At 48.1% G+C, this 20,718-nt stretch overlaps 1 protein-coding gene across 3 annotated transcripts in view; it reads right to left on the bottom strand.

Moving 5' to 3' along the window:
• Window positions 1-20,468, bottom strand: part of WWC3 (WWC family member 3) — a 123,758-nt gene extending 103,290 nt beyond the window's left edge. For 2 of the 3 annotated variants that reach the window (XM_032618781.1, XM_032618782.1), the window contains exon 1: window positions 18,908-19,498. In XM_032618781.1, the coding sequence (XP_032474672.1) occupies window positions 18,908-19,191 (284 nt within the window). In that variant the 5' untranslated portion in view covers window positions 19,192-19,498. Of the gene's footprint in view, window positions 1-18,907; window positions 19,499-20,448 lie in introns of those variants that run through there. The other variant, XM_032618783.1, reaches the window with a different exon arrangement.
• Between the last annotated feature and the right edge of the window lie 250 nt (window positions 20,469-20,718).

Genomic DNA, 20,718 nt, shown 5'->3' with positions numbered 1-20,718 from the left:
ATGAGTTCTTATTTCGAAATGGAAAGAACGTCTAAAGCCCCAAGATAGAGCTGAGAGTTGCTCAAACGGGAATTATTGGTTCTGGCCACCAAGGTGGCACTTAAAATGCAAATGGTGCTCTGTCCTTCTCCCTTAAGTACGTGGAAATGCAAGAAGCTATTCTTGGTAATCCTTGACATTTTCGTCAAATGCCATCTACATGGTGACATCCTGGAGGTTTATGATATTGGAGGGGAGACGGTTTGGCTTCCGGTGTCTTGCTGAGGTGAATGAGATGGCAATCGCGGGTTGACCTGGGCCGGACCAATCACAGAATGATTTATGTGAGATGCTTCCTGAAGCAGTCCGTCTATCCACGGCCAGCAGAGCACTGCCAGGTCGGCTACATGCCTTTCCTGAGGAAAAGTCACAATGTGAAAAAGCTCTGCAGAGCTGGCCACTGTGGCCTCCAGCCTCATCATTTTAGACCCCAAACCACCCAACCATTAGGAAGTAACTACTCACTTTTTTTTTTAGTCATAATAATAATTAAAAATTCATTTCTAAAACAAGAATTTACAACATTGTATGGGCATTCCAAAAGTATATGTAAATCTTCTCTAAAGATATACTCTTTAAACACACCGCTCAACTGCTAAAATAACAAAAACGAAACACATCTGCTGCACAGCGGTTCCCGTTCATGACATTCCTCGCAGCCCCGTCAGCAAAGCTGAGGACAGTCCATGGAAAAGGCCCGGCTTCCTTGTGCCGATGCTGGCAGAACCCTGCACTCCCCCAGCCCGCAAGGATCCAGAGGCAGGGTGACGCAGACAGGCCACTACATGCCAGTACCAAGCCCTCCCCACAAGCTGTGCAAAACAAGTCTCCAGATGTCGCCCCTAGCTGAGAATCACTGTTGAAGTGGAATCCGAGAGCCTGGGGTGGGAATCTCTCTTACAGCTTTGGGCACCGGCTGCTAGGCAAATCTTTAAGTTAACTGTTGAAGTGACTTAACGTCTTTCACCACCTTCCTAACCCCGTTTTAGCAACCTTCCCATATCCCACCACTGGCATGCGAGCCCCGCAAGAGCGAGGACTTTCCAGGGGCATCAGTATAGACATGCGTTCTGACAGCTCCCTTTCAAGACCAAACAGCACAATGATTTGGGTAAACTTAACTTCAACCCAAAAGTAAGTTCACCTGTGCCTTTAAATGTACATCCAAAAGCTGTTAATACACATATGAAAACTGTCTTGTAGGTATTGTACAAGGTAGCCAAGAAGATATAGCTGAAGATCTTGACCCTGAATCAACTTCTCTTATTCTTAATATCTGTCCAGTATTAAGTGCCTATTAATTATGGAACAAGGTCTAATCACGTGACGTGAATTTGTAAAACCTCTAACATCACCAAGTACTACAAATACCAAATTCCGGAACACGATGACATCCATACCTGGAAATCAATAATTCTGTACATGTTCGGGGTTTTTTCAGATTTGCATCCTAGCTAATACAAACTACAATGAAAGCTGAAGATGCAAACGCTTTGGTGGTGTTAACACAGCACACAAACAAGCATGACATCGATCACAAGTCAGCAAATTAAGTCCCAAAGGCCAAATCCAGCCTGCCTCCAGTCTCTGTAAATAGGTTTTTACTGAACACAGGCAGGCACATCCACATTTAGGTATTGCCTATGGCTGCTTCTGAGCTACAACAGCAGAGTTGAGCAGGTGCACCAGACACCCTATGGCCCGCCAAACCTAAAATATTTACTATCTAGCCCTTTACCCAAAAAGCATGATGGCTCTGCTCTAATCTGTTCATAACATTTCATGTCCAGCAACTTCATGTACCCAGCCACAAAACCAAGGGAATGCAAAGAACAGCTCTAAGCAGAGAGGAAAAACAGTCACCACGCACTCTGACTGCTTCTTTACACTGGTGAGTCTCCAGTGCTACACAAGTAGGAGGAAACTAAGGAAGCAATTCAGAAGCAGAAGTGACATAAAGGAGGGAGGAAAATTTGACAGGTAGAAGAGAAAAGACCTTGAAGAATCACTAAGCTGAATGACTATTTATTCTGTACGACCACAAGAACAATGAAAATATGAGTGTCTACTACACTAGACATTGACCTTAGTGTCCCCATTTTCTGAAAAGAGGAAACCAAGGCTCAGAGAGTCCAAGTGCTGCCTTAGGGCACAGGTGAAACTGCAGAGCCTCGAGTCAGACTCAAGACCATCCATGCCTAAAATCAAGGCTAACCACATCCGGGTGGCCCCTGTGGTTACTGGTACCTTCCAAGAACATACCAATGCCCATGTTCACTCATACAAACCTTAACTATCAAGAAAATGTTACATTTTTAAAAAATTAATTAATTTAATTTTTTTTGGCTGTGTTGGGTCTTCGTTGCTGCGCACAGGCTTTCTCTAGTTGCGGCAAGCAAGGGCTACTCTTCATTGTAGGGCACAGGCTTCTCACCGCGGTGGCTTCTCTTGTTGTGGAGCACGGGCTCTAGGCACGCGGGCTCAGTAGTTGTGGCACACAGGCTTAGTTGCTCCGTGGCATGTGGGATCTTCCCAGACCAGGGCTCGAACCTGTGTCCCCTATATTGGCAGGCAGATTCTTAACCACTGTGCCACCAGGGAAGTCCCAAAAATGTTACATTTTAGTATATCCAAAAAGAAATAAAAAGCATATAATACAATTTTAAGAGGTTCTTTCAAAAACATGTGAAAGATAAAAATGCTGATATTGAAAGTCCCAGGTATCAATTGGTCCTTTATCCACAAACTTCATTTTACCCCAAAGGCTGCCACATAATCAGATATCACATCAACTTTTCTAAACAAACAGCAGTGCTAGTAAGTTGTTCTATAAGATAAATTCCTCTGAATGAGAGGCAGTTTCCTTCATGAAACCAACTATATTTTTAACCTAGTAATGATTACCAGGTTGTAACATGGTAGTACGCTCCCCTTCCAGTTGGCCAAACTCCTGGGCAATGTTAACGTGTGGCTTCTTGGTAAGTGTCCCTGGCAATTGTATGAACGTTTTAAGAAGCCCAGAAGCCTTTTGCACGGTTAGAGGCTGCCAAGTCTAATTTACATAGCCTGGTCTGTCCAATTATCAAGACAAGGCAACCACCTGAATTTAAAAACAGAGTCACTTTAAAAGACTTTTAAAAACAACTTTATTGTGGTATAATCTACAAACCATAAAATCTTCCCATTTTATGTGTAATTTCAATGATTTTTAGTAAATTTACTTAGTTGTGCAACACATAATCCAGTTTTAGAACATTTCCATCATCCCAATCACACCCTTGGTACCCATTAGCAGTCACTCCCCTTTCCTACCCCCAGCCCTAGGCAACCACTAATCCACCTTCTACCTCTATGGATTTGGCTTTTCTGGACATCGTGTATCAGTCGAATCATACAACGTGTTGTCTTTTGCTTCTTTCACTTAGCACAGTGTCTTTGAGGTTCATCCATCACCTCCCTTTTCATGTGAAACCTATCCAGTACCTGGGGCTCATATCTAGTGACTGCACACCACAGTTTAATGCCGGGTTGGGTATGAGGCTGGGAAGAGTTAGAGAAAGCATGTGGAAGGTTCTCCACAAATCACTGTACAATGGCTGCTGTATGATGTACCTGGGCTAGTGCTAGCAAACACATGCGCATGCATCCCTCATGTCAATGACACGCATAGTGTGCATGGCAGGCACCTCTGGGGGTGCCTGCCCTTCTCAAACGAAGCCTCTGTTATTCCAAGAAGCAGAGATGGGCTTCGAGAGGTCTGCAATCCTCCTGAAAGCATATGCAAGCTTCTGTGTGCTTGCGCGTGTTTCCAAAGTCAGAACCTCTACCTTGGGTCCAATTTCCTGGGGCCAGTGATCCCAGTGCTTTAGAGTCCCTGCACTCGACCCAGCCTCAGAGCACGTCTACCAAGTCTGTCAAATGCATGAAGGACACACGAATACTCACAAAAGAGAGATGAAGGAAAAACAAATATTAGAATTCAACCATATAAACATCAACAATTTAACAGTTCCAAAGACCACTGTAGTAGTAAAAAAGACATTAGTAGAAAAACTGGTGAAATCCAAATAACGTCTGGAGTTTGGTTAATAGTAACGTATCAAGGTAGGCTTCTTAGTTCTGACAAGTGTACTATGCTAATATAAAATAGTAACAGTGAGGAAAACTATCCTATCTTTGCAAACTTTCTGTAATTCTAAAACACTCCAAAATAGAAGTGTATTCCAGCAAATCAACAACCACTGGATTGCATTTATCCCATGCCTAGATCTCTTAGGGCAAATATGGAAAAAAACAAAACACTACAGAGAAAATAACTGCACATTAGCATAATAACTACAGTACTTATATAATCATACAGATCAGGGATAATCTAAATGGTCGAAAACAGAGGGATATTTAATAAACGACAGCACAGCTGCTCAGTGGCAGCTTCTGCCTCCAAGAAGAACGCCAGTGGCGAGAACACAGGGCAACAGGGGATAGAGACACAGAAGTGAGGATGCCTTTGCCGGCTGCAAGTAACAGAAACCCCAATTCAACTGGCTTTAAAAGATAAGGAGACTTTGCTATTTTACATTTCACATATGAAAAGCTGCTGCAGGCAGGCAGCTCCAGAACCTTATGTCTACCCACCCACCTTAACAAAGATGCAGCCTTTCCACTCCACCACCTTCGGTTTCTCAGCAGCTCCCTGCTGGTTTTCACGGCAGCAACTTGGCTGCCCAGCTCCAGGTTTAGGTGGAGACATGACATTAACTGGCGGGAGTTACTTCTATGTAGGTCTATGGGAACAAGGAGCCTTCTACTCAACCATGCCTGCCTCAGACCTCCCCTCACAGCTCGCTGGACAGCTCTGGGTCACGTGCTCCTGCCTCCGCCAACCGCAGGCCTAGCTGCTCTATGACTGGCTTAGGGCCACCTGAGGCACTACTGACATTTGGGGCTGGATTATTCTTTGTTGTGGTAGGGGCCATCCTGTGCTTTGCAGAATATCTGGCAGCGTTCCTGGACTCTACCCACTAGATGCAAGTAGCACCCCATACCCACCTCCAGTTGTGACAATCAAAAATGTCTCCAGACATTGCCAAGTGCCCCCTGGGGTGGGGGTGGGGGGGCAATTACCCCTAGTTGAGAACCACTGGCTTAGAGCCATCAAGACTTCACCAGGAGCTGCTGAGAGGGTCACATTCCCTGAGTCAAGACAAGGGTGGCCACTCCAACAAAACAGGGGCTCTGACAGTTGGCAAGAAGGCACTGCTCTTGAGAACTCTAGAATATATAAGAAAGTGAAATACAGAAATACAAGGTTATCATTATGAATAAATAAAACCTGTTTCTACAGGCATAATTACATGAAACAAACGTTTATTGAGAACCTGCTATGTGCTAGGTACTGTACAGAAAAAGCAGAATAAAATGTAAATAAGTGAGTTAAAGGAAAGGAGGTAGTTAAAATTTAAAAAAAAAAACCTATGAATAACTAGATCTCTGCTTGATTCCTTCATTTTCCAATTTCCTTTTTAACATTTTAAAATAATTATAGATTCACAGAAAGTTGCAAAGAAATGTACAGGGAGGTTCCATGCACCCTTCACCCAGTTTCCCCCAAGGTCCTATCCTGCATAAATACAGTACAACCCCAAACCAGGTAACCAACACTGGAACAATCCACACAGCTTATTCAGAGTTCACGTGCTTCCGTGTGTGTGTGTGTGTGTGTGTGTGTGTAGTTCCATGCCATTTTATCACGTGTGTAGCTTCTAGATACAGAAACGATCCACCACTACAAGCCTCCCTCATGCCACTCTTTTACAGCCATACCCACCCCTGTCCCCCATCCGTAATCCGTGGCAACCACTGATCCATCCTCTACCTATAGTTTTCTTATTTCAGGAATGCTACATAAACGGAGTCCTACCAATTTCATTCTGTGCACTGTGTTGCCTGGAATGGTACAGTGCAATGGGGTTTGAGCACCTCTCGGTTTCCTCTGAAGGGGAGCAGGTTAATGAAGGGCTTTCCCTGTGACACCAGTCCCATGGGGTCTTTTTGTGTCTCCAAGTCTGTAGGGAGAGGTGGAGAGCAGCTCTGAGCAGGTACATATGTGCACATGCACAACTCCTGTAACTGGCCTTTAAAAAACACACAAGTGGGCTTCCCTGGTGGTACAGCGGTTGAGAGCCCGCCTGCCGATGCAGGGGACGCGGGTTCATGCCCCGGTCCGGGAAGATCCCACATGCCGCGGAGCGGCTGGGCCCGTGAGCCGTGGCCGCTGAGCCTGCGTGTCCGGAGCCTGTGCTCCGCAACGGGAGAGGCCACGACAGTGAGAGCCCCGCGTACTGCAAAAAAAAAACAAAAAAACAAAAAAACAAAAAAAACCCACACAAGTTCATAAAGCACAGATGAGGGGAGGGGAGCCTCATTTACCTAGGAGCACAAAAGAATGAGAGTCCCATACCCGAATTCTTCAGGAACTAAAACGTTTTGCACCTTTGAACCTTAGCTCAATTGTGTATTTTTTCCAGTATTATTCAGATATAACTGTGTAAATTTAAGGTGCACAAACATGCTAATTTTGATACACTTACATATTGCAATAATCTGATTACCACAGTAGGGTTAGCGGACACCTCCGCGACATCATATAATTACCATTTCTTTTTTGTGGTGAGAACATTTAAGATCTACTCTCTTAGCAATTTTCAAGTATACAATACACTGCTATTAGCTATAATCTTAATGCTGTACATTAGATCCCCAGAATTAACTGTGTATTTTTAATGAAAATCATTCCAAAAGTGCTTATTTTCCTGTCTTCTTATTATAAAGTACAGTTGACCCTTGAACAACACAGGGGTTAGGGGTGCCCACCCACCAGAAAGTCAAAAATCTGCATATAACTTATAGTCAGCCCTCTGTACCCACAGTTCTTCCGTATCCACAGTTCTGTGCTGTGGTATTTACTACTGAAATAAATCTAGCGGACCCATGCAGTTCAAACCCAAGTTGCCCAAGGGTCGACTGTAGTCTTTATTTTTTAAGATTTATTCATTATTTATTTATTTTATTTATTTTTGGCTGCGTCGGGTCTTCGTTCTGGCACGCGGGATCTCTGTTGAGGTGTGAGGGATCTTTCATTGCAGTGCGCGGGCTTCTCTCTAGTTGTGGCACGTGGGTTTTCTCTCTCCAGCTGTGGCGCACAGGCTCAGGGCACACGGGCTCTAGTTGAGGCGCGACGGCTCAGTATTTGTGGTGTGCAGGCTTAGTTGCCCCGCGGCATGTGGGATCGTAGCTCCCCGACCAGAGATCCAACCCACGTCCCCTGCATTATAAGGCGGATTCTTTACCACTGGACCACCAGGGAAATCCCTCAACTGTAGTCTTAATTGGCATGTTGTTTAAATGATCTAATCTAACTTTCCCTGCTTGTCTTATGACAGTTAGATGCAGCAGCCTTTCAGGGGGAGGAGAAGTCTCTATTTAGGTTTCCTTGACTAAAGGGTCCCCCGCTGGGTTTTATCTTTCTGAGCCCCTTCTCTCTAGTTGGTTAAACTTCCCGCTGGGGTCTTCTTATCCTGTGTCCCCCATCCCAGCCCCCATCTACCCCACCCCCAGTGACTAATAGTTACCTTGAATAGACCCTGTATTCTCCTAAGATCAGAGGTCAGCAAACGTTTTCTGTAAAGAGCCAGACAGTAAATATTTCCAGTTTTGCGGGCCACATGGCCTCTGTCCAGAGACTCAACTTTGTCCTTATAGCGCAAAAGCAGCCAAAGACAATAACTAATTGCACGATTGTGGCCGTGCTCCAATAAAACTTTATCTATGGACACTGAGACTTGAAATCCAAATAACTTTCATGAAATACTACTCTTCTTTTGATTCTTTTTCAACCATTTAAAAATGAAAATCCCATTCTTATCTTGCAGGCTGTATAAAAACAGGTGGCCAGCGGGATTGAGCTTGTAGGCCGCTGTTTGCCAACCCCTGTCCTAAGATCTCCCAGGGGCAGTCATCACATGTGGGAAACAGTTCACACTCAACAAGCATCAGTTCGTCAACTGACAACAAGTATTGTTTTCTCGTACATGTAAGAAAATCCAGCCACAAGGAAATGTGGGGACTTGCAGGTGCAGCTGCAGGAGCGGACCTGGACCCTCTGTATCTTCTGACTTCAGGGCTGACCATCTCCCCCCACCAGCCACCCCTGCTCCCTCGGCAGCAGGCTGGTAACCGCTGCGCTGTTGGCCTATTATTTCATGTAGGTTCTTTTTGTTTTCCCAGCTGCATTTTCATCCCCTTGAGGAAAAGGCCTAGGCGATATTAATTATGTGTTACCCTCCATGGCACCTGGTACAGACTTAGCATCTAGATTAATAAAAATCCTACCATATATTCGCTTTTGGCTACCTGTTCCTAATTTTAGAAAGAAATGTGAAATATTTTATACTTTTCTCTTAAAGTGACAAACTAAAAGCTAAATTAAGTTGATCTCTTTTCTTTGATCCTCAATTGATTTTTCTTAAAGGGTGACAGCTGCTTCCGTGGGCAAAGTTCGCACGGCTGCCCTCAGTTAGAATCACATGATGGTGTGTCCTCTGCATTAAACCAAGAAGCAAAAGCACAAAACCAGATCCCTACAACACATATGAACCTCAATAACATTAGGCTAGGTGAATGAAGCCTGACATAAAAGGCCATCTGTATACAGCTACAGAGATATGAAATATGGAATATAGAATTCCACCTATATGAAATGCCTGCGACAGGCAAATCCATAGAGACAGAAAGTAGATTGGTGGTTTGGCAACTGCCAGGACTGGGGGTGGAGAGGGGAGCAGGGAGAGACTGCTTAATGACCACAGGGTTTCCTTCTGGGGTGATGGAAATGTTTTGGAACTGGACAGAGCGGTGGTTGCACAACACTGGTAATGTACCAAATGCCACTGAGTTGTTTACTTTAAAATGAGTTATTTTGTTATGTGACTTATATCCCAATGAAAACAAGGTTTTTTAGAGAATGGTGGTAGATCTGTACATTCTGACGGTGGAAAGAGTGCCTAGACATATTATTAAATGAAAATGGCAAGTCACAGAAAAAAAAATTGATAGCAAGATCCCATTCATGTAAACTTCCAAAACAAGTATCCGGGCTTCTGCGCATATACTTAGGCAGAGGTGTAGAGAAGGGACGAGCAGGCCACACAGCAAGCTATTATAATGCTGGTTAGCCGGGGAAGGGGCAGGCAGGGATTTTCTTGTGTTCTGCATACTTCCACATTGTGTCATTCTAGCTTCAGTGGCTTCCCGTCTAATAGAAAAACGCCCCAGGTCCCTGTGGGTCTGAACATTTTAAAGGGAATCCACCGTCAGGACCACGCACATCTGTGCATCAGAGCACAGCGCCAACAGAGACTGGAAAGTGGGGTCTTCAGGAGAGAAGCACAGCTGCTTGCAAAGAAAAACTCAATCAGGCAGCTTTTTGGGCACCAGGATGTCGAACAATTAATTTTTATTAAGTTTCTCGCTCCTCTGGCTGCATCCATCAGTTGATTAATCACATGAAGTGCATTGAGCTTCAGAAATGAGTACAACAGGCCTCAGAAGGGCCTGCTGTCAGGACAGCATCACCCCCTCTTTACAATCTTTAAGTTTCTCTCAGAGAAAGGCCAGTGTGTGCGAGGGGCATTTCCAGACAGAAGAAGAAAGGAGGGGAGGGTGCGAACACGGGTCGCTGCAGTCAGACCATCCCTGAACTGCTCTCTGAATGCCAGGCCCCCTCCTGGAGACTGGAGCCTGGCGGGCTGGCTGGGTGTGACCCTGGCCTTGTCCCTGACCTGCCAGGCAAGGTCTGCCAGTCGTGCTAGCAATGAGCCAAGGATGAGGGCACCTTCTCCTCCTTCAAAATCAGACAGATGACCGTCTTTGTCCAATTTGCAGAGAAAAATTAATAAAGGCACCCAGTCTCGCAATGTTGAGACTGCCATCTCCACTTCTGTTAAACATCAGCACCTCCTATATCTCACTCCTCCACCAGCCCTGGCACAAAACTGTGACTCTTGGCTACACACTGTAATCTCCAGGGGAGCCTAAAACTCGGGGCTACCTGGCCCACGTGGGGAGGCGCCAGCATTCCTGAACTTCCCGGCCACTGTGCACAGCCCCAGTGGGGAAGACCACTCCAAGTTCTCAAGGAGCCAAAACAAGCATCAGACAGACGAGGACAGACAACAGCTGATCACAGCAAGCCTGAAACCTCGTATTTTTCACGGAGTACACGAGGTCGTGTTTATATCTTGACACTGTAAACCTATGAATGGTCATTTTTCTCTGAGTAAAACGGTTGGGAGTTGACATCGTGGGATTAAAGACATAGCTATTTCCTAGATTCTGCAAGGACACCTGGACAGGGAGGGCGCTTCAGGGCGGCTTCCAAAACGCGGTGCAGCCCCACCAGGGAACAGTATTTGGCAACGAAAGGGAATGGAGCCCTGATCCACACTGCGACTCGGACAAATCTCGAAAACGTGATGCTGAGTGAGATAAGCCAGACGCAGAAGGCCACAGATTGCACGACTCCAAGTACATGAAATGTCTAGAACAGGCACATCTATAGAGACAGAGAACAGATTCGTGGTTGCCAGGAGCTGAGGGAGATGGGAGTTATTGCTAAAGGGCACAGGGTTTCTTTTTGAGGCAATGAAAATGTTCTGGAATTAGGTAGTGGTGATGGTTGCACAACCTTGTGAGTGCACGAAAAACCACTAAGTAGGGCACTTTAAAATGGCACATTTTATGGTATGTGAAGCATATCTCAATTTTTAAAAACCAGGGTAATTTTCAGGACAAATCCAGTTGACCCATACACTAGAGGGCTGCCCCACACTACAGACAGGCACCTTTGCACAGGACGGAGCTCACCTCCTGCAGTGGTTCTCTGGTGTCCTGCCCGAGCTCCAGGTGGCCTGGAAATGTCACACTCACCGGGGCAGTGCCCGATCTCCTGACGGCACTGAGACTGGCACACAGGAGCCGCTCAGGAGAACTCTGCCTGGCTCGATGTCCCACCCACTGAACTGTGGGGCTTGTCCCCCAGGGGTTGGCCCAGCCAGCTCCCTTCTTCTTTCCCTCTCCCTCCCTGAACCCCTTGAGCTTTAAGGAAATAAAAAGAGGGCCCTCCAGATGGAAAATGTTGAGGATTCTACAGCTCCACAAGCAACTTTTCAAGGATGCCCTTGCCCTGCCTTTCTACAGCTTCTGAGCAAAGGCAGAGGCCATCCTCTCACCAGTTGCTCCTTTGTCCACAGAGGGATGGGGATGTCTCTTGGGGGCATCCCAGGCAACCTGATCCCCGTCTCTCTCTCTCACTCTCGCTCTCTCTCTCTCTCTCTCTCTCTCTCTCACACACACACACAGAGACACACACACGCAGAAGGCCAGGCCAGCTCTCTCTGGGTTACTGCAGAACACTGAAGTGTTAACAGATTCATTTTCTTTTTTCGGCTGTGTTGGGTCTTCGTTGCTGTGTGTGGGCTTTCTCTAGTTGCGGCAAGCAGGGGTTACTCTTTGCTGTGGTGCACAGGCTTCTCATTGTGGTGGCTTGTCTTGTTGCGGAGTATGGGCTCTAGGCATGCGGGCTTCAGTAGTTGCACCACGTGGGCTCAGTAGTTGTGGCTCGCAAGCCCTAGAGTACAGGCTCAGGAGTTGTGGTGCACGGGCTTAGCTGCTCCACAGCATGTGGGATCTTCCTGGACCAGGGCTCAAACCCGTGTCCCCTGCATTGGCAGGCGGATTCTTAACCGCTGTGCCACCAAGGAAGTCCCGAGATTCATTTTCTTCTGTTCCACTGCATATACACTTGTATACACTTGACATTCAGTATCTACCCATTGATTGAGAATATTCTACAAATTGAAGAATACATTCATACTACTTTCCCAAAGTTTCATGTACTCGTATTACCATTTGCATGGTTAGTAAATTCAGGGGTTTTCACATAAACATGTTTAACGTCCGTTCTTCATGGAAAAAACAGACAGCAGGTCTCTGTGGTCTTACCCCCTTTTATGGAACATCTTAGTAACCACCAATCTGCTCGAAACAAATTCAGCTCCTAAATGTGAATCATTGCAACCAGGTAGATAGAAGGAGTTCAGCGAGTCTCCATCAGACCATCTGGCCCCCAGAGGACACTTGGCAATGTCGGAAGACACTTTTGGTTGTCATGACTTGGAGGGGTGTGCTACTGGCAGGCACTAGGTAGAGACCAGGGATGCTGCGAAATATGCTACACTACACAGGACAGCGTGACAATAAAGAATTACCCACCCCCAAATATTAATAGTACCAGGGCAGAGAAACCCTGCTCTAAAGTAACACCTGCCCAGTTTGGATACCTCTTAGGACACTGCCTGTCAGCAATACAGTAAGTTGAATGACTCCACATGTTTCTCTATGTAACCGACTCACTGAACATACACCATCAACAACAACGGTGGCAAAAACAGTGAAGGCTTATGAGTGGGGTTAATAGGAGGCCTCAGCTTGGCCCCCTGGAAAGCAAGATTCCTTTGGCACCCTCCCCCCACCCCGCTCCTGATTTCACCTGCCTTAATTCAAGCATCAGCTAAGTCCTGTGCCCTACTTGTCTCCTTCACAATTTCTCTGATATAATCCCTGACTTTTCTAGTCCTAGTGCCCCAGATATCTCTAACTTAGGCCCGTCAGTATCTGTTGAAACCTCCGACAATTTCCAAGTGGCCTCTTCTCTCAGAATTCCACCCTGTCCATCACTCATATTTGGCTAGCTCAACAAATAAGACGTGGTGCCTAACGTGAGTGAAACTCTAAGCTCAATCCACAAGGTGCAGGCCTCCCAGGAGTGCGTAAGGAGGCAACAAGAGAACGGATATAAAACGCCCGGCGCAGTCCCCTGAGCGCCCGACAAATACCAGCTGCCTGGCTGTTATCAACGGACACCAAGCTGACCACATGCTTCCACTGTCTCTGGGAGAACAACACATGGGGCGAATCGGTTTCCTACTGCTGCTGTAACAAACTGCCACAAACCAGGTGACCTAAAACAACACACATTTATTACCTCACAGTTCTGGAGGTCAGAAGTCAAAAATCAGTTTCATTCTGCCAAAATCAAGGTGTCAGCAGGGCCGTGTTCCATCTGCAAGCTCTGGAAAAAATACACCTCCTTGGCTCTCGCAGCTTCCAGAAACTGCCTGCATTCCTCAGCTAGTGGCCACATGACTCCAACATCTGATTCTGCTGTCACATCTTCTTCTCTGACTCTGACCCTCCTGCTGCCCTCTTGTAAGGATTCTTCTGATGACACTGAGCCCACCCAGATAATCCAGGATGATCACCTCATTTCAAGATTCTTAACTTAATCCCCCCTACAAATGCCATTTGTGTTGGAAGGTAACTTATTAACAGGTTTAGGAGACTAGGACATGGACATCTTTGGTGGGCCATTATTCTATCGGGGCGGGGGGGAGGTGTCTGTTAAATATCAAACAACAGTGAATATAAGATAAAAGTAACCAGTGGGTATAACACAGTACAAGGGGCACACGGTTACCTAGCCAAGGGAAGGAAGGTCAGGTTAGGTAGTGGATTTGGGCTCAACTCCAGAGTCAGACAGATGCCTCCTCATTGGCTCTGGGAAGCGAGGTTACTAAGTCAACCCCCTTGGCCTCAGCTCCATCACCTGTCCACCTACAACTCATGCAGCCCTCGTGGGCTTTCAGGGAGAGCATCCACCAAGTGCCTAGAGTGCCTGGCACACGATAAGCACTCCACGTGGTCCTAAGACCCAAGGGATCCCAGCGGGGAGAACAGGAGGCAGGAACAGCACGGTGAGGCCTCAGGGAAGAGGACACGGGCACGTGTGAGCGCCATGGAGGCAGGGACCTGTCTGCTGGTGGTCACCACTGGAGTCCTGAACCCGGAAGCGCGCCTGAGATGGAGAGGCTGTGCAACAGTTACTGAACGAATGAATGGGTGATCGAATGAACAAATGAACAGAGGCGGTATGCTTAAACTGAGTAGGGACTGGGCAGTGGGGTGGCGTACGTGACAGAGCACTGCATCAGGGTCAGAAGACTCAGCTCAAGTCCCTGTCCTTCCCACAGCCGGTGGGGCGCACGCCTTGGCTACAGCCCTCAGATACAAGATGAGGGGTTTGAAGGAAGCGGCCCTGGCTCTTCCAAGAACAAAGCTGGAGGATTCAAGCCACGCGTGGTCTTGCCTGAGCCTGACCTGCTGTACACGAAGACTCGGGGTCAGTCAAACTGAACGGTTTGCTCTCTTATTCCAAACGCACCTAGCATTTCCTCTTCCGCAGCACTTCCCTCACATTTCCCCTTCTCAGCCCCAGCACTGAGAAAACACGAGAAACGCTCAACCTAGGAGATGATGGACAAGGATAAAGAACCCCCAGCCTCCAGTGAGCCCTCCTCCTTTCTCTGAAGCCATCACCACCTGATAATGGTGCCTGGCGACCATCACTGTCTCCATTTTATGTGTCTCCCATCTCCCAGACAAACTTGGCCTCCATCCACCATCCCAGCACACAGGACGCCAAGAATCTATAACTATTACTTCATTTTACTGGATGTGAATGGGAATAACTGAACTCAGGAAAACTTAGCTCTGCTTGTATGCCATCAGATTAATTTTACTGAATTTACTGTAAAGGCAGCCAATTAGCAAAAGGACCCAGGCTAGAAGCAGCTCACCCGGTGACCTTTTAACATGTCACTTGACCCAACGGTTTATGCACTAGAACCTACCAGAGGTGAAACACAGTTTCCGCTTCCAAAATCAGAGCGAAAGGGAAGAAAAGGAAACTTAGAGATTTCCAAACATCCGGGAGCTATTTTTGGAAATGAATGACTTTTCCATTCACTCCTCTTAAAAAAAAAAAAAGAAAAGAAAGAAAGGTATTAGACGGAGAACAAACCAAGAAGTGGTTGTTGATCATCTAAATGGAAGAAGATTCTTACAGAAGCCCACTCCTTATAGCCTGAAAAGCAAGACACTGCCCCATGTATACAGAGACTACCTATAATCTCAAAGAATGAAAAATGGAAAAATCATTATTTGCTTATCAGAAAGTTTATATAATCCCAAAATAGACTCTGCGGGGTAAATATAGTAAACCTCCTATTAATTAACACTGAATAAAGGTTCCAAGAAGGTAGCAATGATGCCATCTGGCCCTGTTATGTGGGGCTCCAACCTGGCAAATTCCGGAACCATGGATTGTTTTCTCCTTAAAGCAACAGCCTGTTCAAAAGACTTTTAATATATCACAGAATTTCTCCATGTGGCGCAGGTCAAACCCCATCTCGTGAACAAATGGATCCCTAAAATCTTTTGTCATGATATAGTCTGGGCCTTCCACCATCATCCTGATCATTTAATACTCTGCTTTGATCTCAAATGTGACATGGTCCACCACTCAAACTGCTCGAGGTTGGGAGGTTGGCATTTCCAGTAACGTACAACCCCAACTGAGCTATCGGAAACAGAACACTAAGTTTCAACAGGTCAGTCCACCTATAGGTTAACATCAATACAACCCTGCAAGAAGCAGACATACGCATGTCAAAGGCACTGAATTTTTCCAAAAGAGGCAAAAAAGTTCTTCCCATATTATCCACGTAAATGGTAAATACCTTTTTATAAAGTGGCCATTGAACTCTGAGTTGATGTATGTGGAACACATATGTGTCACTAATGTAAACCACATACAACTCACACACAGAAACTACCAGTCACAAAAATGGTGAATTAACTTTATTTTTTTTTTTGAATTAACTTTATTTTTAATCTTATTTATTTATTTATTTGGCCGCGCCATGCAGCACATGGGATTCTTAGTTCCCTGACCAGAGATCAAACCCAGCCCCCTACATTGGGAGCGAGGAGTCTTAATCACTGGACCGCCAGGGAAGTCCCAACTTTATATTTTTTAACGAAGTTTTTGGGTATGATTCCCAGAAAACTAACCACAAAAATTATATGCACAGTACTGATCTGCAGACATAGTGAATTTAAACCTAAGGTGGGTTCATACTCCCAACTAAAGAAATTCCGTTTTGAAAATATTGAGATTTTTTTTTCTACACATCTGTAGCCACATCTGTAAAGATGTCTCCTCACGTTTGCAACCTCTTTGTTGTAGCTTGAAAAAGAAAGTACAGCTACAATAATTCACCAACACACCCTGAGCTGGTAAGACCCAATGTTGTTAAAAACAACATTGAATGGAATTACTATAAAACTCTAGAAGAGTTTGTTTACAAACCTTGGCCCTCGGTAACCTTGCTTATGGCAGCATATTTTATGCTATTAGGTTTAATAAATTATATAGGAAATGATGTTTTCAGTCGGCAACAATTTTCGCCTAACCGACTACATTCATCTATTCCTCCATAATTTCACTTTCCTTAAAAACCTATTTCTTTGCCTCTCCTGAAAGTTCTCCATTTGGAAGCTGTTTGGGGAAAGTCCTCTTTTTTTTTTTTTTTTTTTTTTTGCGGTACGCCGGTCTCTCACTGTTGTGGCCTCTCCCGTTGCGGAGCACAGGCTCCGGACGCGCAGGCTCAGCGGCCATGGCTCACGGGCCTAGCCGCCCGGCGGCATGTGGGATCCTCCCGGACCGGGGCATGAACCCGTGTCCCCAGCATCGGCAGGCGGACTCCCAACCACTGCGCCACCAGGGAAACCCGAAAGTCCTCATTTTTTGAATACCGTTTTCCAGTCGTGTGAATCAAATGCAACTCAAAAAGGGTTTAACTGTCAGATGCACATGGAGAAAATGCTGTGCTCTGACACACGATTTTTCCATATCATAAAAATCATAAAAATCAATTACAACTTTAAAGGATAACCGGTCACCTATAAAAATCGGCAGGGTTCTGTTGTGAAAGAAGAATGACTATTACAGCATTTACACCCTTCCGTAGACTCTACTTAAATGTCTGTGGCTCGCTGAGCATTCCATACATATTTCGGGCAAGGTATTATGGGAGCTGAAGTGCAAGCTGTCCCCTGCTGAATTTTCACTAACTATAAAAACAGTGTCTCATAAAAGTGTACACGTTTTTACTTTACACAAAAATGTAAAATGTCCACTTTTGTTCACTCCACCGACAATTTTAGCATTAGAAACAGGGCTTTTTAAAAACCTGTAACATAAGTGATGTATAAAATGTCATTCAATAACACAGATTTCTGGAAAGAGGAACATAGGAAATGTGTATGAAATACATGGAAAGGAAGATTCTACAAGCTGTCTTCTGTGGGGTCTGCTCACCTATTACCCTCATATAATGAGTCTTTGCCTTTTCTAAGCAAAACAGTATTTTTTAATTGGTTCATTTTCCAGTTGCTTGGATTTTTAACAGACATACAGCATAAAAGGGCACCACATTCCAAGTAGTTCTACCAACTCCAGAACCATCCAAGGCTTGATCAGACAGCTGTGGCTCTAGCCTTTGGTTAAAATTATAATATGATCTCACCTGATTTTCAAAATAACTATGCATCTTTTTAAGCCAATAAACTGTGCTATAATCTCTCTAAGCTTCTGAGTCCAGAAGCTTGCCATGTTCAAAGAGAATGTTAGGGAACCATGATCCTTTTGCCTTTCTTTGTTTTCCCCTATCTGAACCCAGAGAAATCCTCAAACAATAATTTAGCAGCTTCCCTCTCCAAAGGTTTATTTTCAAACGCCAGTGCCATGCAGCGCTGCCTTTCCAGTGCAGGTAGGAGGAAGCAGGAGCCTCTCACCACGCTGGGCCTTTTCAAGTCTCAAAATCACAATATTTCCTTTCTGGCACTCAGGCCCAGCGTGGAAAGAAGTTGCTCCAGATAGGACAAGATATCAGATCATCACTGTAATCCCTTGGTTTCAACAGAATTCCAACTCCACAAAAAAATGCCTCTCCCCAAAAGCAGCTGAACCACTGAAACAGACAATCGAACAAAAAGTTAACGAAGAAGTCACTACATGAACTTAATTAATCGTAATCCGGCGGTGCTTTTAGAAGCATCCGTTTTTCACTCCGTAGGATTTATTTACGTGAATAATAAGACAGTTTAATGCTCTACTCGGATCTCGCACAAAAAGTAAACCTAAAATTCAACTCTTGTGTTCCCGTTATTCCAAAACATATGGGTCTGATCATAGCCCATTCTGACCGCAGTACACAGGCTTTTTCAATCAGAATTTTAACTCCATTTTTAAGGCGCTAAAGAGTAACCGTCACAAGTTTGATGGTTACTCCAAAGAATCGGGAATCCCTCAAGTGTCCCATCTGGCACAGTCTTCGAATGGAAACTAGGTTCAGCCCGCCAGACAAGGAGCCCACACCACGAGGCTGGGGCGCACGTTTGTGCTCCAAGATGACAGCTCATCTGGCCACCGCGAGGTCGGGGGCGCCTGTAGGGCCATAGCCGGGTGGCGGTGGGCCGCGGAGGCCCGACAGGGATGGGCAAGACCGCGGAGGAAAAAGGAAGAGAGGGCCATCCGTCAGCCCCTGGAGAGGAAATTCCAGGCGCCCAGCTCCCAGGCGTCGGTCAGCGGGTGCCGTGAGGGAACCAAGTCAGAGTGTCCGCCTCGCGGTGGAGGCCGGGGATTCCGCACTCCTGGGGCTCGAGGCCGGGAAAGCGGGAGCCTCGATCCTCGGCCAGGGGTCCGGGGATGGGGGCGCCCGGATCCTCGCCGGGCGCGGAGGACTCACGATCTTCGTCCACACCCGGAGGCCTCCCGGGTCCTCGATCCTCTCCTTGGGCCCAAGGTATGGGGCGCCCTAATCCTGGCCGGGGCCCGCGCCACCCTTACCGGTCACGGGGGTCGATCCACGACGTCTGGCGCGTGTTGTGGTCGATGTAGAAGACGCGGCCGTCGTAGTCGCGCGCCTCCTCCCAGCCGGCGGGGAGCGGCAGCTCGGCGCTCTCCCGGGCCCGTGGGGGTGGCGGAGCGGAGGGCGCGGGGGGCGCGGGGGCCGCGGCGGGGGGCGCGGGCGGCGGCGGCTCCCGCGGGGGCTGCGCGGGCTGAGGCGACTCCCGCGGGGCCTCGCGCGGCTGTCCCCGCCGCCGCCGCCGGCCGCCGCTCAGCCACGGCATGACGGCGCGGGCCCCGCCGCCGCCCGGCCGCCCCACGCGCGCCGCCTCCTCCGCCAGCACTAAGGCCCGGCGTCCGGGGCGCGGGGACGGCCGCGGGGAGCCGCCCGCCGCGCCCGGTGCATCCTCCGCCCGGTGCCCGCGCACCGGCGCCCGCCTGCCGCCCGCCTGCCGCCCGGCCCTGCGCGCCGCCGCCCGCGCCGCCTGGGTCACTCGAGTCGCCGCCGCTCGTGGAGTCACAGCCCCAGAGCTGCCGCAGCCGCTACCGGCAGCCCCTCAGTTCCCGCGGCGCGCCCGGCCATCTTCGTTCCTCGGCGCGGCCCGGTAGGGGCGGGGGCTACGCAGGCCCCGCCCCGCGTGTGACCCGCCCCTCCCCATCCCTTTCTCCCTTGGCGGCTCCTACCCCGCTTGCTGCAAGCCCTTCAATCTCCCTTGGCTGCTCCGCCTCCTGTCTCTCCTGGGGGCTCCTCGTCTCTTGGCTCCTGTGCCCCCCCGCCCCCACCCCCGCCCGCTGCTCTACTACTCCTCCCCAGCCGGCTGCTCCCACCCCCCCCAACCGCGCTCAGTGTTCTTCCATCTTCCCCTCCTGCTCCGCGCGCTCCTCCCTCTTCTCTCCCGCTCCACCACCTCCTTGGGCCTCGCCGGGAAACCGCACGGGAGCCAGGATGGGCGCCGCCGCGTCCGTCCGCCCCCGGGCCACCGCAGAGAGGAAGGAGGGCCGGGAGGACTGCGCCCCACCCGGGCTGCAGGCGCGGCCTGCCGGGGGCTGACCCTTGGGGCCCAAACAATTCCCGGGGGAGAGGGCGGTCACCTCACTGCACCCATTCTCAGGCCTTGGGTGTCTGGGGTCCTCCTCTCTGCCCACTTGGTGGGGGAGGGGAGCTGCGCCCTGGGTCTCCCGAATACCCAGGATGGTCCCGCGAGGGGGGGTAAGTCCCCGGAAGGGAGGCCGAGGGGGCTCCGTGGCTGGAGGAGGAACCCGAGGCCGGTCCTCTTGGGTAGGACCTGGAGGACACACCTGGAAGTGGGGAGCTGGGCAGGTGGGCACTTCTCACCCCTGCCAGGAGAGCCCCAGCAGGGCTGATCCGAAGTCCCTACTCTGGGCCACGCCCCCTGACCTGCCCTGAGCTCTTGCATCTTCCAGTCTGGAGGATCCAATAGTGTGAGTGGAGACCCAAATAGGCCACTGCTCGGGCGGAAGCCAGGTCAGCTCCTAAAACATGAAACCTCTGTGGTAATTGGTAATTATGTTCCACTCACATCTCATAGCTGGAGAAACTGAAGTCCAAAGATGGGGCTCTCTCTTCCTCCAAATCTTCATGCTCCAGATCCCCGGCCACAAGACTTAATGCCAGGAAGTGCAGGAACGTATCAGGGAGGTTTTAAAACACTGTTACCGTGATATAAAAAGATCTGATAAAAACCCTAACAGCAATCCATATCTAGCTACATAGGGGAAGAGACTAGAGGAAAACCTCCCCAAATGCTCACAGCAGTTTGCATTCCTTCAGTGGGATGATTTTTTTTTAA

Source organism: Phocoena sinus, chromosome X (genome assembly GCF_008692025.1).
Source record: "Phocoena sinus isolate mPhoSin1 chromosome X, mPhoSin1.pri, whole genome shotgun sequence".
In the NCBI taxonomy this organism is placed as follows: domain Eukaryota; kingdom Metazoa; phylum Chordata; class Mammalia; order Artiodactyla; family Phocoenidae; genus Phocoena; species Phocoena sinus.
The sequence above is the reverse complement of the archived record's forward strand: the minus strand, read 5'-3'. Positions and strand labels throughout refer to the sequence as shown.